This window comes from Amia ocellicauda, chromosome 10 (genome assembly GCF_036373705.1).
Source record: "Amia ocellicauda isolate fAmiCal2 chromosome 10, fAmiCal2.hap1, whole genome shotgun sequence".
In the NCBI taxonomy this organism is placed as follows: domain Eukaryota; kingdom Metazoa; phylum Chordata; class Actinopteri; order Amiiformes; family Amiidae; genus Amia; species Amia ocellicauda.
In genome coordinates this window covers 31703868-31722467 of record NC_089859.1, presented here as the reverse complement: position 1 = coordinate 31722467, position 18600 = coordinate 31703868, and the positions used below count along the sequence as shown (strand labels likewise).

At 37.8% G+C, this 18600-nt stretch overlaps 1 protein-coding gene across 2 annotated transcripts; it reads right to left on the bottom strand.

The window, feature by feature from the left end:
* Positions 1–977: 977 nt before the first annotated feature.
* Positions 978–17483, bottom strand: sybu (syntabulin (syntaxin-interacting)). Of its 2 annotated transcripts, XM_066715949.1 has the most exons (8): positions 17278–17483; positions 11500–11557; positions 10889–11075; positions 9206–9400; positions 5973–6075; positions 5319–5495; positions 3479–3640; positions 978–2686 (listed from the first exon to the last, which is right to left on the bottom strand). In XM_066715949.1, exons 2-8 carry the CDS (start codon positions 11521–11523, stop codon positions 1630–1632), a joined length of 1905 nt encoding a protein of 634 aa, XP_066572046.1. In that variant the 5' UTR covers positions 11524–11557; positions 17278–17483; the 3' UTR covers positions 978–1629. The 2 variants fall into 2 exon arrangements, with proteins under 2 accessions (XP_066572046.1, XP_066572047.1); XM_066715950.1 differs by lacking the exons at positions 9206–9400; positions 10889–11075; positions 11500–11557; positions 17278–17483 and adding an exon at positions 7225–7366.
* Positions 17484–18600: the final 1117 nt, after the last annotated feature.

The following is an 18600-nucleotide window of genomic DNA, read 5'->3' as shown; positions in this document are numbered from 1 at the left end:
AATAAATACATAATGCATCTATAATGAAGCATCTAAAATGTATGTACGTATGCTACATCGCATCACTTTTCACTATTAAAAAAAAAAATGGTGTGCATTCTTTTGTTGGTGCTTTTCAACCACACATTTACATGTGGATGCGTCATCTCTGTGTATTTTATGTACATTTCCAAATAAAAATGTAACTATATATAATGGTCTTACAGCTGCTTTTTGTATACATGTACTCTCTAATTATTGTATGTTAAGCGGTGCTGTATTTTATATTGTACCTTTTCAAAGTCCACCATGGTGTTATGCCCTAAGTTGCCTGAAAATCTATTTGAAATTGTAAAAGATTATTCTGGTTTTTTTTTGTTTTTTTTTTTGTTTTTACTATAATGATGAACCATGGAAATATAATATGCCTTGGAAGGGCAGTATTACAATGGCATTAAATATGTTGTATATTGTATAATAATTCCTTAACAATAATGTCCCAACCAAAATATTAAAATATAGCACTCCTCTGGGTTCAGCAGGTTGAAACACATATCTGGAGTCCAAGGGTCGTGCCCTTTCATTTGTGTAATTGTATTGTACAAATTGTGACTAACTTTACCCTTTTGAGTTAATGTACAACCAAACCTGTTCATTTTGGGTTAATATGAACTCTTCATACCTTGTACATTGACAATCTGGTTCTTCCATTACAGGTACACAATTGAACTAACCTTGAGTGTGCTTATCTGGAAAGGTTTGCCTTAATCTTGTGAGGGTTCACACTTAAAACAATAATTTGTTGTATTAATATAAAACATACTGCCAATGTAATTATCCATATTAATAATGAAGAGCCTGATATAGCATTTCACAACGGTTGAGGTGCCATCAGAATTCAAATTCTCGGTTTAAAAGGGTTTTGGAGGATATTCCTGAACCAGTTTCTGTATAAAAGGAATCTACAATGAAGGGGAGATTAACAGGACAACTGGAACTCAAGTTATAGTTATCATGCTTTAATAAATATTTTTAGGACCAATGTAAATCATAAAACAGTATTGCACATGGTTCAGACACGTAACAAGTATCATTTGAACTTCAGCATCAATATATGCATAATAAATTCAATACACAAATACAAGAGACAAAATGCTCAGATCACCAGAGAACCCTAGGTCTTCACTAAATGTAAACGGCTATAAACATTAAAGCTTTGGCAGGGAAAATTTGGCCTTTATTGAAGACAAGACATTGGTAGTTTCAAACCACAAATACAGGTACATGAAGTTGTCCCACAAGAAACATGTCAGCCCCATTCACGTTCATGGTTGCTTTCTTTCCAAAAAGATTTCCCCTCATAAAAATAAATAATTTTATTAAAAAGCAGGAGGGGGAAAAATAAAGTACATGAAGTAGCAACACAAAACTACTATGAAACCACCTGCCCAGATGATTACATTCTCTAAATTTTAGACCAGAACTGAATTCTGAGCAACTGACATCTTTCTTTGCCTCATTCCGTGGCAACTATAAACAGTGCAAATAAAACGCATACAGGGTGGCAAAGAAAAGTAGATATTTCCTTGCAAATATATAAAATCTGATCTTTGAAGTGCTCTTGATTAGTCTATGCATGCAGACAAAGCCTTAGACATTTGGGGACACATGGCGGAGTGTGTGCAAGCCCATAATGCAACAGCCACGGATCAGAGCCCCGATGTTGTACACCGGAGCCACACTTCCCCTGTGGGTGGCATACAACCAAGCAACCGTGGGCAGCACGGGCGCAGCCACCGCCACAAGATCCACCAAAAAGCTGCTGCTCCAGTAACTCTTTCCCACCACAGCTGAGCGAACTTGGTTGCTTCCAGACGATTCTTCGGGCATCGCGTCGAAATCCAATTCCGTCATAAAGTGGTGATCGATGGATTCTGAGCCTAGGCCCGAATCTTCAGACTTTTCAGGAGACACCAAGATGGCTGAAGTCGGATCACAGGGGGTCAAATCCAGCACCGATTTGGCCTCTGCATTTTGGAATTCGGAGAAAGCGGAGATGGTTTCCTTGGATCTCAGGAGATGCATCAGAAGGGTTTGCATGTCGGGGGTGTAGGGGACGATGTCAGTCTGAATGGCCTTCTCCTCAATCTTGCCCTCGCTCATGAATGCAGTGGCATCCAGGGTGCTGCCAAGCAGCTCAGACCTGATTGCACCCAACTTGTTCTGGGAGTCTTCCCTAGGTTCAATCACCGTGGACATCATGATGTGGTCGAAAATGTCCGTCCGATTGGCCATCTCGTCATTCACCAGCAGCCCGCTGTCCGCCATCTCCTCAGCCGCCTGGTCCTCCGGCGCCAGGTCCTCGTCTATTTTGGTGTGCCCCTTGACTAAGGATTTGCGGGGGGAGTCGCAGATGTAGTCAAGAGCCAGCTCGTCTCTCAGGGACCCGTTCTGGGCCAGCTCCATGCTCTGCAGCAGCAATTCCAGCTTTTTATTCTGAATGTTGATGTCGATGAAGTACTTCTGAATGCCTTTGTCCTTCTCCACCAGGCTGTTCTTCATGGTTTCCACCACCTGCCTCAGCTGCTTGATTTCCTTCCTGGCTTCCTTCAGAGCCAGCTGGGCCTCCACACGGTGGCATTCCTCCTCGATCCAGTCCTCCCGCATGCGGCCCAACTGGGACTTCAGCTCCTCAATCTCGGTTTCCCTGCAATTCAAATAAATCGTTGCAAAATAAATTAATTGTTTCTCTATACATAGGATGAAGTGATGCATTTGTACTACATTGGGGCTTATAATCAATGATACAACTCAAGGGCAAAACTGAAAAATTAAAGGTCCTTCCCCAAAGGAAGTTAAACTATTCTTTCACTCCTGGTTTTAATTTAATACAAATTTAAAACTGATACAGGGATGCATGGCTTTTAGAGGCATAAATGCTGTACCTCCTCATCCAGTGGTATAATGTTCCTATCAGTGACATCAAAACCTGCTCCAGGACAGTCTCTCGACATGCAGGTCAAGTGTATAAAGACCTCAAGAGCACCATCAATGAGGAGCTACAAAATGCAATTTGTTTGTGTATTGTACCATGAATAAATGGTTGATTACATTTTGGAAATGTATATCTTAACCTAGCATCTAAGATTCCTTAATGGAGTGAGATGTTAATACTAAGTGTAGAATAAATGGGTACAGTTGGTACTGAAATTCACTATAGTTATAGTTGTACTATACTGTATATAGTTTTCATTTGGTTCCAAACTGTATGGGATTTTATTTTTACAGGACGGGATGGGAATGAAAAAAAAAAAAATAATAATTTATATATATATATATATATATATAAAAATTATCACATACATACACACACGTATACACATGTGATGGGACAGGATTGAAAATGTAATGTCTATCATAGGATGGGAACATTTTAAATGGGACCGATTGAGTTCTATCCCATGTCACTCTAGTTCATATGCCTACATTTTACTAGTACCTTTCATGAAGTCTACTTTCAGAATTCTTCAGCTTTGTTTTCAGGTGTCTAATGGCAACCTCTTTCTGTTGCAGTGGAGTCAGGTACTGCTCAGGATTTGGTGGCTTTATTCCATGGTTGTCACCACAAGAATTGTATCTGCCCGTGCTGGTTCTTCTGAAACTTAAAAGATAGTGCCATTTAAACGGCTGGAAATTGTAAAAAAAAAAAAAAAAAGTTAAAGCAGCTAAAATATTAAACATTTGCTAGACAGCTTCCCCATTTCCCACAAAAGCATTTACAAGGTGTCTTGCACTTATTAATCTTAATATATTAACTATAAGTGCTCAAATAAATTGGGGAGTAAATATCACTCCCTTGCAGTATTTAATTGATTTGTATGCATTGCCCAATATGTTGCAGCTACACAAATGAAAGAATGGTATAGTTCCTTTTAGTACAATATATTTCAGCATAAATCTAAAATAACATGCAGAAAAGCCAAGTTACATTTTATAAGACAGGGGTTTCAGTATGTAAGGAGCATATGGTGTTAAGATCACACCTTAATTGCTACATGTTCAGAGGAAATTATAGGTTTGATGTTGAATGTTTCTAAAGCTGTAACAGCTGAAGGAAGCAGAGGAAAGAAGCTGCTTTTATGAAAAGCGGGTCTTCGGCTGTAACAGCATGGCTCATACAATATCCTAGCAACCCATGACTAGCCTTTGATGTCAGCACTGTAACTTAGCCAGAAATAGAACACAGCTCAGCAGAAGGTATGCTTTCTACTCAAAACTGGAACATCACTTAGGCCCAGTCAAGCAGAAACGGCAGTGAAGAGTGCTCGTCTGGATGACGGATTATAATTACAGATTTCATGCTACATGCTACCTGGAAAGAGCCAATTTAGATTCCTCTGGAAAGATCTTGAATCTGCCATGTCCACCCCCCCAAAGAAAAGAGGAAGGAGGGGACACAAACAAAAACTAAAGCACATAAAATAACATTCACAAATACATGCAACTATAACAATTTACTAGGTAATATAAATGGTGCTTCCACTTCTAATGTAACTCAACAAATACTAAATTCTCCAGCTGGAATTGCCATGATTGAATGGAGAACTACCAAAAAATAAAAGTGTGCATCCCCATGCGTCGTTGAAATTGTTAAGGTGTTAGTTTGTCGTTTTTGTTCCACCACTGACATAACATAGTTAAGTTATACATTTTAAATCTCTTTCAAGAAGCCTGCTTGCAATGACGTGGAGAGACACATTGGACACGCACAACTGCGGAAGAAACACCATCTCATTTAGGGTGAACAACTAAGCCAGCAGATAGAAAGAATTCAAAATTAATAAGTGTTCAAACATTGAAAAGAAAATGGATAAAGGACTCAAAACAGATGATGCAACACATGGACATATATGAAAGGCACCTGAAGCCTGCAATTTTTCCTTTGGCTTCAGCTTTTTTTTTTTTTTAATTTAAATTCAGAGGCTACCATAGCAGGTATAGGTTGTAATTGGCCTAGAACAAGCATAGGAAACCTATTAGTTGGACTGCTTACTGAAATTGGAGAATGTAATTGAGAGGTATCTTGGGTGAACCATACATCCAAAGGACATGGGTAACAAAAAAAAAAATTGCATGCAATTAGATTTCACCCTGAAAAGAACAATTGCTTTTATTGCCTACTGTCCAGCAAAAATAATACAAATGTATACCACCCATTTCAACAGTCTTTGAAAACTAAATAAGCACCTCTCAGAAGTACTATACATTTATTTTAGTGAATATTTTTATGCCACCTGATCTTGGGAGAGTGTACCCCAGGAGTTGCTTTAGGAGTATACCTTATAGTGGGGCTGGTGTCGCCTTTATAAGAGCCAGAGTTGCTGCTGCTGCTGTTCGATGAGGCGGCGTGGGGCGGATTCCTGTACAGATTGGAGAAGAGCTCCTTGTCTCGGGCAGTGGCTGGGCTGACCGTGGACTTCTGCGAGGAGATGCTGTTCCTGATATGGGATCCACGGCTGGAACAAACAAAATAACCACCACTTCATTCGTAACACTTGTAAGGTTTTAAACCAAGTATGTCATTCCATCATACTTTATCCACCTCTGTCACCTCGGTTTGACAGACATGTACCCTGACCAAGAGCAACGATCATGAAATGCGACTACAGCAGCCATCAGAACTTCACATAATTGTGTGATATTCTGAGGCAACAAGCAGTCTTTCTCCAGAAACCAGACAAAGTTGCCATTTACCAGAAGCCTTCCACCCTACCCACTTGGAAATCTGCCATTAAATACAATTTGGAATTTACAGTTTCATGCAATACAGCCTTAGATTTAATCCACCCACACACACCATCAACAGATCATTTTGCAATCAAAAACACTTCAGTACCAGTATACTATGCATTACAAAAAGTGACCTTTGATTTTATTTACATTCTAACAAAACATTTAGAGATTAATCTAATTCCAGCAGTATAGTAGCCTACCTGCGAGTGAAAGTTGGTTTCTTGCCTCCTGATGCCGACCCTAAAGTCTCTCGGGTAGTGATGCTGCCTGCACTGCTGGAAGAGCTAAAGTCTGCTTCACTGCCTGTAGAAAGAACAGCAGAGTTTTAAATCACCACCTCCACACACTCCAGTAACCCCCACAGTAGTGTCTTACAGAAGTCAATGTTCTAGACAATCCTGGCATGCGATTTCCATTCTGCACAGCTAAGAAGTGTCAATATTTTGCCCTTGCAACATGCCATGGAAATACTTTAGCACTGCTCAAAATTGAAAACAAGGTAATGCAATTCAATGAGTGAGAGAATGTCAAAAAAATAAACATCAATGTCATAGAAAAGCCTACATGTTCTGCTGCTATCTACTGACAAGGTACAGGGGCTCCCAGTGAATAAGCAGGTGCAACAGGCTTAATACAGCCATTTTCCCTGGTCGCTCTCAGATTAGTTAAATTTGTTTTATGTTTTATGTTGTGGGTGCATAATAATGTTTTTCAACTAGCCATGAAAGAGAACAGAGTGCATATTGTGAAGTTGGCAGGAAGATCCCATTTTTGAGAGCTAATGTCTTGATAAGGATCCGCAGAGAGCTGAATAAGAGATATCCTTTGCCCAAAGCAAACACATCCATTACCGGGGGACAGCAACCATTCTGGGAAATGGCAGATACCACGCACGTACACCTGCTTCAAAGCCGATTTCACAGCCAAATGCCCAATCAAATAAAGAGGGATGCTCAGAAACTGCTCATGAATAGATGGTCAGGCATTCATAATTATACACCACCAAAAAGGCCTATTTAATAGGATACATTTGCATATAATTATTGGCAATTTGGGGTTGGGTTGACTGCAAAACAACCATATTTAACTGAAAAATAAAATGAAAATCACTCCCCTCGTATTCGATGAATCTCTACTAAATCCAACACAAATACTTACAGAGGACTATAAGCAATAACTTGCATTATTTTTGTACAACTCACAACAAATCCTTCAACACAAACATTTGCACCACAAGAAGGGGCATGCCATTATAATCTCAGCCAATTATAACTGCCATATCAATTTTTTTAATGGTTTATATTTGTATTAGTAACCAATAGCAAATGTAATTTACATACAGTAATTGAAGGACTATTTAAACATCAAACAAGTAAACAATCATGGATACCAATCGTTTTTTGCACTACATAAACATACAAAATATATCATTTAACCATCAGAATGACTTACCAGAGGGCAATTTACTTGCATTAGATGAAACCATATTGCTCACTAAGACCTTATGTTTAAGCATTAAAAAAATAAAATAAAACACAGTACAGATCTCTCAATACAACTGAGTGTGATCCACAGGGCCTCCCCCACCCACCCAGTGCAACTTAGTAAACTAAGCTAATTAGGGTGGCTAATTGAAAACATTCACATCATTAATCAGGAACAACAAGGCTTATTTATTCAAAACAATCTAAACACCTTTAGTTTGCACCTCAATTAAATGTAAAATCAATAACCTCTCTGAAGTCAGATCTCCTCTCAAACTAAATTAAATCAATACTTAATCTCAAAACAAATGTATGATGAAAGAATATTTCTGTTTTGTTCAGCCATTGATTTGTTAGAACTTCCTAATCAAACCCTCCTATTACAACGTCAATTAAACCAAATTCAGATTGTTACAATGGAAGCTGTGCACTGTTTAAACCCTTCATCAGCTGTGAAAGCGTCACTGCTACAGTCACCAACCTGTCTGAATGAGATTCCTATTTGAAGTGCAACATGACACCAGCTGTTGCCACTTATCATTCCCACCTACATGATTTCATACACATGCAAAAACATAAAGATGCATGTATATTTGCATTTATATGGGTTAATTAAAAAACAATACAGTGCTAATTTACATGAGTGTGATGATGTAACTGAAACGATAAAGCTTAAAATATAGTTATATATTTCCTCTATAGGGGCTGAAGTGTCTTTTGGTATTTTTGCCAATCAGGTCTCACTATCTAGAAGCCCTTCATGCTCTATGAATGTTCTTACTGTTAACTTGGCTCCTCTACTTGAAACATCTCCAAATGGATAAATGACAAGTCTCTATGGAGATGACGCACTTTATGGTGTGATGTTTATTGAAAATTAACCAAGTAAAAGAATATCTGGTTATAGGAGACTTCTCAAGAGTGTTCAAAAACGTATCTATTCAGACTATACCTGTAAACCCGCAGCCTAATCTCTTGCACATCTCCACACTCTTGTTCTTATGTACTCCTGATTACTAATGTATTTTTATCACTTCTATCATTTTACTGTAATTTCACCTATGCCTACCCCAACCCATATATCGGGACTTAACTCTACTACACTTGCACTTATGTTATCTCATTTGTACTAGAATGTATTTGTATTTATTGTATTTACTTCACCTATTATGCTTTGAAAATGTTTATTTTGGAAACTGCAAGTTGCCCTAGGTAAGGTTGTCTCCTAATAAATAAAAAATAACAATAATGGAAGACTGCAGAATAAACATTTCAGAATTCGGTGTTCACACATTCTGAAGGGAGTATCTGACATGGGAAAACACACTTTTTGCCGAGTCCTGAGAGGTGATTCAATCTGTTCCTTTTTGTCTAACACAAGCCATGATATGGGGTTCTGTGTTCTGAGTGGGCAAACACATCTGGCTATTTTAGAAAACTAATGAGTGAATCTCTCATTTCGGAAAGAGCAGAAATAGCCTCTTAAACAAGAACGCAACCCTCTACACCATTTTGGTTTGTTACTGTGATAAATCAAACAAACATTTTTTAACTATAAGAACAAAGCAATATTCTGGCATTAAAGAACAAAAAGACAAAAGCATGTAAACTAAGCTTGCTCCTTGTTTACTCTTTTGATGTTCATAAATTACCATAATAGAACAGTACAATGTTAACCTATTAACTATCCAAACATCTGGCAGCTTATTATGTCGAAATATGTTTTCTATCTGTGAAAAGCTGACATCACCATCACGAGGGGTCAGGCTTTATATGAAATATCAGATATTGTGAGGCTCATACCTAATAATTAACCTGTTTTCAAATGGTATCCATCAACCCGATCCTCTGTGTGGCAAATGAGAAACTGAATACCCCACTCAAATGGTATGATCATGTTACACTTCACCCATTCAATGCCAGATAACTAGTGAACGGATCCTGCTCACCTCTCATCGGGCATGACCGTGGCTCCCTCCTGTGCCGAACTGGAGGTGCATTCCACTCAGCCATGACATCAGTTTTTGCCTTCTTTACATTTTCCTTCCCTTCACCTGGAGAAGGAAATCCTATCGGGCTGCTCTCTGAGCCTGAAGGAGATTTTGAAGGGGAAGCAGAGTGGCTGCTGGGACATCCGGTATCATCTGCGCAGCACAGATCAGACAAAAAAAACATGATTATTATACATAATTATATTAATGACAACAAAGGTAATCTAGGGGATGTCATAATGATGCCCCAGATGAGGTAGCTTATGGAAAAATCTTTAAGTCACCCTGGGTATGGGCATCTGCCAAAAAATAAATAATAACAATACCCTTAAATCCATGCTAAAACTTAATCAAAAGAGCTGGAGAATATGAAAGGTGTTAATCTATTTGATATTTAGGACTGAATGTAAGCAGTCCATCACCAGTTGAGTTCATTACCTTATTTTGTTATCATTTTTTAGGACATGCAGACGTTATTGATTTACTGATAGGAAGTCTACTGTAATTACTGTCATTCTTTGGCTGAAAGGAACAGTGGCTGATGGATGAGAAAAAATACGTAAACAGAGCCCCCATCCCCCCAGCATGTGACACAAAATAGAGGTGCTGATGGGGAGTGTGCAGCAAGAGACACAGCAATAACACAGGGAGGCCAGGGATAATCACAAGTTAGGTAAGTAAGAGGTATAAGTGGAGGTTACATTCCCTTAAACTATATCCTTTTATATAGCACATGACGTTTTGTATATTATAAAACCTCTCATCTGAAATACAGCAGAGTAACTCTTATCTCCACACTCCAGACAGTGATCTTTTTAAGAGAAGAGCGCTCTTTTGACGATACCACTGCACCATTTCCTATACCTCCTCCCTTTCCTTGTAAATCTGCTTTCCAGACTTTTGTATATCCTTGGAGATGTGCCAGACTGGGCTGTGGTACAACTTGGCGTACAATGACTCCAGATCTCGAAAGCTCAAGTAGGGGTCAAGGAAATTTCAGATGAGAGTAGCTTCAGGAAATCATGATCTGACATTACTGTTAGGGAGTGCAATAAAACTGTTGTAGTTTTCTTCTTCTTTTTTTTTCTTAGAAAGCCATTTTATGTACGCATGCTCAGCAATCAATGAAACATGCATATTTATTTTTCTTTTAGGTTATTTTTGGCCATTGCTAGCTCCAACAGAATGTGTTGATTTCTGATGACTTATGTAATGTATAAGCTATAAGGATATAAGAAAGAAAGCATACAGAACTCTTGCTTACATCACGCACAATCGCATTTTACAGTGTATAACTCAAAAACTCAAATCAGCAATTAATGATAATGATAGTTCAACCCTGCCAACAAATGTTAAACGCACTTTACATCATTTTACCTAATGGTGTAGCCCCCCTCAGGCTCCAGTTCAATGATGTAAGTGCCAATGAAGTGTTTGGCCATATTCCAGCATCTTCCTATATCGTTCTATACCGGACAAATTAACCAACAATAAATGTGTGTGTCTGTGTGTGTGCCTGGGTAATGCTGTATTATTATTTATTTTGAAACGGAAAATTATATATTAATATTTGTGTGTGCTGTGATGCACCAACAAAACAAAAAAAAAGAAAAAGAAGAAGCAGTTTATAAAACAGTTTACCTGAGCAAAAACTATTACTACTGATCGTTCTCCTCGAGTGGTCGGAGCTGAGGTCGCAGTCCTTGCTCTCCTCTTCCGAAAATGGTGACTCTGAGAGCGGCGAGCCCTTCTCCTTGGGGCGGTAAGGGCGGAGAACCAGCCGAGGGATGCGACTGCGGAGATTTTCCTTTTCCTGCGCCTTCGGTTCCTGAATAGCAGCACAACAGGAACACTTAGTCACAAGCCAGCACTGATGCCAGCAACAGAAAATAAGTAACCCATGCAACCCTCTCCAAAATATAGGTTTACGCTCTGCGACGCACCCAGTTATTCTTAGTTACTAACAACATGCGCATCACAAGAAAACGTGGCTGTCCTGCTTTCAACTGCAGCAGCATTGCATGTAAAGATTTCAAAGTAGCTATCATCATACATTTTCTGAACTCAAACAACATATATTATAGTATACTTCATTAAGTCTCTCTTATGCAACAACATCAATTATTGTTTTAATATGTACCATCTATTTCAATACAATGTCATCCAAATACGTATGAGGGATGCAATACTTAATTGCTTCAGGATTGTGTGGCTCAATGCTGCCTTGAAGTACTGAAAAGCTATACTGGCACCTCGTATTCCTGGAAAGGTCCCATATTCTGCTTGAAACAGCACTTCTTTCCCTTGGACCTGTCAGGACAGAAAAGATGAGACCTCAGACGTCTGCAGCACTGCACCGTCCAAGACATGTGGCCGGGCTGGGGCAGCTCGCTGCAGCGCCATCCTGATGCAGTCCTGACAGAGAGGGCTTGGCTCGGATCGAGGGTTTATAAGAAGAGAACAAGCTGTCTCCTTGAACGACTGGAAGCAAAGGATGCTAACAAGGAGCTGCCATGATTTCGCCTTTTGCTAGGAATTGGAATCTGCACTGCGCATTTTTGCACTCCCATGTAGTTAACTTTGACCTGCAGCTAACAGGTACTGGATTTACTTATGGAAGAGTTGGTTTTGTCTTCCCTTGGTAGAGTAGCGATGGCATAAACTATGAGTGGTCTCCACGCACGTTAGTGTTTCTTCAGCTTCAGTGCGTTTATCTTGGGAGTTTAAATGTGAGTGCTAAATGTACTATCCGTCATAGTCTCTGATATGTTAAATCTACTGCTTGTTTAATATGAACGTTTTAAAGTCTCAATAATGTATTTCATTCAAGCTTAAAAATGATCGCGCTGCATTAAAGGGTAATTATTTAAATACAGTCGTGTAGGTAAACCATTTTCACTAAATGTAGATTTTAGTGTAGGGAATAGTATTCGGCATCAAAAACAGGATTATTGGTATAAAGACTAAAGTTTGGTCGTTTGAATCTAAATATAGGTATTTACTACTCACTCAAAACATAATTAAATACTGTATTGCAGCTTACACAAACACCAATATTAAGCTAAATAAATTAGTGTTATAGCTTCAAGTGCAGGGTGCCAGACTACTTTATGCAACTGGAAGTGGAGAGGGAGAGGATGTTTTTTCGAGAGTCTGATGCAGTTTTTTGTCTGTTTGAATCGCATTCCTGGCATGTGAACACCCCCATTTCTTTGCCATGTTATGAGACATGTACAGCCTGTCTACAGTACCATGACAATTGTATTGCAGCGGAATTCAAGTTTTATTAGAAATCTAAACATACATTGTGCACAATTCTGAAATACAAAACATTGTAAACATTTAATTGTATTAGACATGTAACAAACATGTCGCTAGGCAACAAGATCAAATGGCAAAGGATGCATCTGAAAGCTATAGTCTTACAAGCAGGCCTGCTCTTCCAGAATAGTGACCCTGCTTACCCGCTGGAGTCCTGAGCACCTGGCTTACACTTCCCAACTCAGAACACATTCTGTATTTGTTCCTTTTACTTTCCTATATAACTGGATTAAAAGGAAATCTGCAGATTATTCAACATATCATTTTGATGGTTTAGCTGAACTCCTGTCTTAGAAACATATGAATTTTAATTCATTTTTAAGTACAGTACACTTTTGGTCAACAATAAATTCATATTCAGCATTGAAGTAGTTATAAAACAGCAAGATGATATACATTAACTATTAAAACCATTACAAATATTTACAAGACATCACTTGGATCATTATCCCTCATTCACATCTGTCTTAGTACTGCAGAAGAGCTCTTAGAAAGGAATCATGCTAAAATCAGCTGGTGACAATCACTTCCATTCATGAAAAGGTCCTTTCCCTAAATTTGAGATTCAGACATCAACAAAGCTAAGATGAGGGAGTAAAATTAGAGCAATATTAAAGAGAGACAAAGTACTAGGGTCCAGATCCCTTCACAGTTGGCCAAGGCCAACATTGATAAGTACATATTTAATTGACTATAGGCTGCATATCATAATTTTTACCCACTTTTCTCCAATTGAGAAACTTCATGTGAGGTTATAGAGAGAACCTCCCAAGGGAAGTTGTTAAGGAGGTGGAAGAGAGGTAGTGGAATCTGAAATGAGGAAATGAGCACCTCCCTTCTGACCTACAAAAATATCCAGACTGAAAGGGACTTTATCCTTTGAATCATGTTAACTTCAATTGACAGCTGATCACAGCAAGAAAATCCAGTTTACGAGATCAACCACCAAGAGACTCACAAGAGAGCTTAAGACAAGACGCACCACACAACTCATATGTAGACAAGTTACAGGAGCTATTCAGCCTTGAGGAAATGGCAACATCACAGAAAACATATAACTGTGTACCATGGAAGGATAAGAGCAAACCTGGTCAAACAGTGGAGAAAAACAGACAATATGTAACAACAGACATTTTGAAGTAGGTTATGTAATGAGCAGCACAGCACATAGAAGTGAAGGGAATGTTTACATAGCTGTGGACTTCACTAAAATGGAAGCATTTCTTATAATATTGTGGTGGATAAAATCGACACTTAAAAATATCCCATCTCGTCTGTTTCTTGAATTACTAATTGCTTCTTCAATTTCAGAATTCCTTTTTGGCTTTAGCCTTCCTGAAAAATCAATATGATAACATCTTTTAACTGTAGTTTTGCTGGCTTATCCATTGTCAAAGGCTCACTGTTTCTGCCAAATGTTACCTTCCATTAACACTTAATTCTGTGATTATTGTTATTCATTTCTTAGAAAATTCAATCTGTACAGTTGAAGTGTATGCCATTTTGTCAGGGTTGTTAAAAATACTTGAATTTTCAATACTTCTGAAGTCATCTTGTCCAGATGAATAATTTAAACTGCTTGAATGCATTCTGTGTCATCACAGTCCACTTTCCATCCCCTAATGTCATCTGTGTGTTCTAGAAAGTCTTTTTAACATTGCCCAGGGTTTTGATTATGTAAGCAAGGGCTGTATTCTTTTTTTTTATTATTTGATAGGAAATGATGTCAGTGCCCTCCCTAAGGAGTTTGTTTCTGCTTCAGTGAATGAAATGTTCTTTCCTGAGTGCCAGCTTGGATTATAACTGATGTGCACTGTGGTATTAAATATTTCAAAAACATCCCTGACCTCTAAGCAAATACATTTAGATCTTTACACTTAAATGTGTTTTATACCAAGTATACTTAGTTCATGTTTTGGTATAAGACTCTGGCTAATACATGGCTTACAAGACAAGAATGAGGCTAAAAAAGGCTCTAACATTATTATCTTCCATAATTAGAGCAGCATGCCATCTTACATAATCTTATAATGGACTATATCATATTACATTTCATATCTCTCCATCAATCAATCAAGATACAATGAGAAAAGTCATTTTCAGACACAAGACACAAATTTATCTTATTGTTTTTATTTTTTAAGATGTTAGTATATATATATAATTCTTAACAAAATCTAAAAAAAAAAGTCTTGGATTCTCCATTGCAAGAGATATATCTACACCAGGGACTGTGATACTGAAGTGTATCAGAGAGGAATCGGATTAGGTTCTGCAGAGCCACAAAACCGTGCCTAGCAACAGACGTAGCAACAGAGAAAACGTACTGCATGGACCACACTAGGGGAATAAGTGAATTATATATGCAGATATTCTGCAGTCTATTGGCATTATGGAAATTGTAAGGTTTTTCCAAATGACAATGTGAAATTGGAACTTAATGACATTTTTATAGACTAATTAGAATACTTTGGAGGTCAGGGCAGAGTTTAATGAATGCTAGATTACACTAGATCATGATGTTCTGCTTTACAGTCTGCTGGTGAAGAAGTGTATTAGGACATTTGCTGTAATTGTATAGGGGGCTGTTCAAATTAAATCTCTTGTAAAAATGACTAACCTTGTCCAAAATGCATTCATATTCCCACAATTGCTAACAAATGTTAAAATGCTGTACAAAGGCCCAGTAAATGATGAAAGTACAGAGCTGTACAGACTAAAGGCATTTCAGAATCTTAACATTCTTTCATTGTAATTATATGTTTGTGTTTCATTCAAAAATATTTGTGGATAATTGCATTAAATGCCAATAAATACTCCCAGGGTTCAGGGAAGACCGGAAATTATCTCCGCCATTCATGAAAACATTTGACAGACTTTAATTTCTCTGACATTTCATATGAAGTAAACTAAACCAATTAAAATTACTACCACAACCATTAACAGGTGCAGCCCTTTAAATTAATAATTAAGAGAGCCCTTCCCCCAAATGACAGAATCAAAGTGCATATAAATTATTTCACAGCTCTGTGTAAATGAATCAATGGACAAGTTGGGAGGGGCAGATTTGCTTTTCAGAGACATTGAAGAGCCACAGTCTTATTCACATCTTCACATTTACACATTCATGCTCATTTACTTTTTCAGAGAAGAGACAACATTTGTATTAGACATCTCCTCTCCCCTTGCTCTGCACCTAGACAAAGCCCTGCTGGGGAGTGGAAGTTATGCAAAATAAGGCAACCTCAGAGGGAGACTTGTTGGTGCTTCCATTTGGTGGGGGTAAATATAGCATTCCTGGGGTTGATTGGCTGCTTCATCCAGGCTGATATTGAGCCCCAGAATGTGCTGAAACTGCATAGCTTGTCCAGAACAATCTAAAATGGCTTTTAGAATCAAAGTCCATATGGTCTGCCACAGTGCCACATTGCAGCTGGGCACATGTGACACTCCTTAGCAGCAACAGCAAACCACTTTGTAGATTGAAATAACTGTTTTAAGTGCATGCCTGGGGTATCGTATTTGAACAAATACCAAACAATAACAAAAGACAGTGGTTGCTAATAGTTTTAGGGTGATGTTATACTCAATGTCCATATTTCTGCCAGAGATAGGGTCATATAATGGTGGTGAGATCTTCTTTCAGCCTTTTGTGGGTTCAGGTACCAAACCTGTTGTCCCTTCTTGCTCTGCTGCTTCTATGTCCACACTTACTCAATTTATAAATAATATTACAGGGGACAATAGGAATGGTACAAAACGTAATCTAGTCAGTCTATTACTTTGTGTAATAGAACTCTGTTTCACAAATGGAAAGTAAATAAACAAAGACACATACAATTATCCAAAGGCTTGGAAAAAGGTGTGATTTATTTGAACCATTAGTTTAAAGGGTGTGTGTGTGTTCCAAAATATTTTAATTGACAGAAAATATCACTGAATAATCTGAAAAGCTTGTGTTACTTACTTTGTCAATTGTAATTTTAAAAAGCAATGACATAGCTAAAAATGCAACCTAAAAAAACGATCAAGATGGAGAAAGTTATGATTAAATATTTAACACGTTTCCATAATTCAGTGTTGCGTTGTGAACAATAAAATGGAAGACATGCAGGTCACATAAATTACACAGATTTGTTTTCCTTTATGTAGAACATATATATTTCAGTTATATCCACTGCTGTTATGTAAATTATGACTATTTCTTGGACTATTAAAGATGAATGGCTATTCTCACGACAGAGATCAATGAACTCATAAGCGGTTAGAAAGTAAAAACATGCGTACTTAATGGAAACGTCTAAAGTATGGCATCTCTACTATGAAACAATCTATCTTCGATCTGAAACATTTATATAGTGCCTCCTATACAACACGTCACGTCTCTTACAGTCAAATGAAACCTACATGAATTGTCTAGCTAAAATACTACCCCTCAATGCCCAACAAATAAAATAATAACAGAAATAGACAGCTGTTGTTTTTTTTACTATTTTTTACATGTTAACCCGCTCATCTAAAGCATATGCACACCCTTGTCGATCTTTTAAATGCATATAAAATATTTTCAAATATTATTTGTAAGCACAGCGTAATGCACTCACCACAACTACTATTACTCCTATAATTAATTTGTACAGTGGCTTTTTTGTTCAATCTGAATGCAACAACAGCAGCAATGTCTAAACATATTTAAACCTCTTACTTGCCTTGCTGTGGTATTACATGTACAGTAGTCTTTTAATACCGTTGTCAAAGGTTGAGAAGCTGTGTTTTCTCCCCAGGATGAAACCACGCAGTCGAACCAATAATAATAGTAATTCAATGATAAAACAAAGTGTTGTTTCTAAGTTAAAAATACATCAAGGCAGGCAATGTCGAATGGGTCTCTTTCTATCCAGAAACCTCCAGGAGTCTAGGATTCAAAGCTCTGTGCTTTCGGTTTTGATACTCCTTGCAAACGCAATGTAGAGACAGGATTGGACAAACAGGGAGCAGCTAAGTCACAGGCACTAGGACGTCAAAATATGACTAACGTTATATAACAGGAGCTTTTAACTATTTAATAACTTCTGCACAGATACAAAGTTGGATATCACAAATGGTTTAAAAATCACCATTTATTAAAAATATTATGTTTTTTAAATGCAATAATCCAATTTGAGGTGTAAAATGTAAAATGTTACATAAAATCAGTGTCATCTTCACGACCAAACACATCAGGGGCTCGTTCGACAGACCTACATCAGCCCCAGTCTTGGACTACCCAATATTATTGTAGGTGGAGGTCTCCAAGCCAATTGCCAGATCGAGGTCTGTGGAAGGCATCGCAATATGCATGTACAGTTTTATGAAGTAATCGATTCTTAAAAGTGTAACGGAAACCTATAGAGAGTGTAGGTTTAGGGTGGGGGATGTCACATGCATGTTACACCAAATTCTGAAACCAAACCTACGCCACTGAACTGAAGGCTAGTAACATTTTATGGAAATGCTAGGGACATAACAACACATTGACATAACAATTACATTTGAATTATATTAATATTGTGAGGAAAACATTCGAGTACGAAATATTTAATGGATGGAGTATATTGTCTATCTTTAAACTAGTGACCCACATGGTTCAGGGTCCAACTGCTGCCAGATTGTTGACTTATTAGATCTAAGAGATAAGCCATTTATTGGTTGAATTTACTGAAACCTTTATGACCGATAGTTAATATCACAATTTAGGATAATAATTTAATAATCCTATATTAGCTATGTTATTTACACCAGAATTGCTGCTTTTTAGTTGTCTTCAAGTGTGACACTCACTACAAGATGAAATAATGTCCTCAAGTGCTGAGTAATTGTAGACAGTCTAATTTGTATAATACAATTCCTGTGGTTTGCAGGCTAGTCTTGTCACCTGGCATTGCAATGACTGAACATAATCTCTGTATCAAGAAGGTTTCATACTCCATGATTTTTAGACGACACCTTAGCTATGCTTTCAGACATTTCTTGAATTAATGTAGCAGGGATAT

Excerpts from the sequence above, each read along its gene's own strand:
- sybu (XM_066715949.1), bottom strand. The coding sequence starts at position 11,523 with ATGGGACCTTTCCAGGAATACGAG. Across the intron at positions 11,076-11,499 it reads GACCTTTCCAGGAATACGAG|GAACCGAAGGCGCAGGAAAA; the intron begins GTGCCAGTATAG and ends GCTGCTATTCAG. Across the intron at positions 2,687-3,478 it reads GAAAGTAGACTTCATGAAAG|GGAAACCGAGATTGAGGAGC; the intron begins GTACTAGTAAAA and ends TTTGAATTGCAG.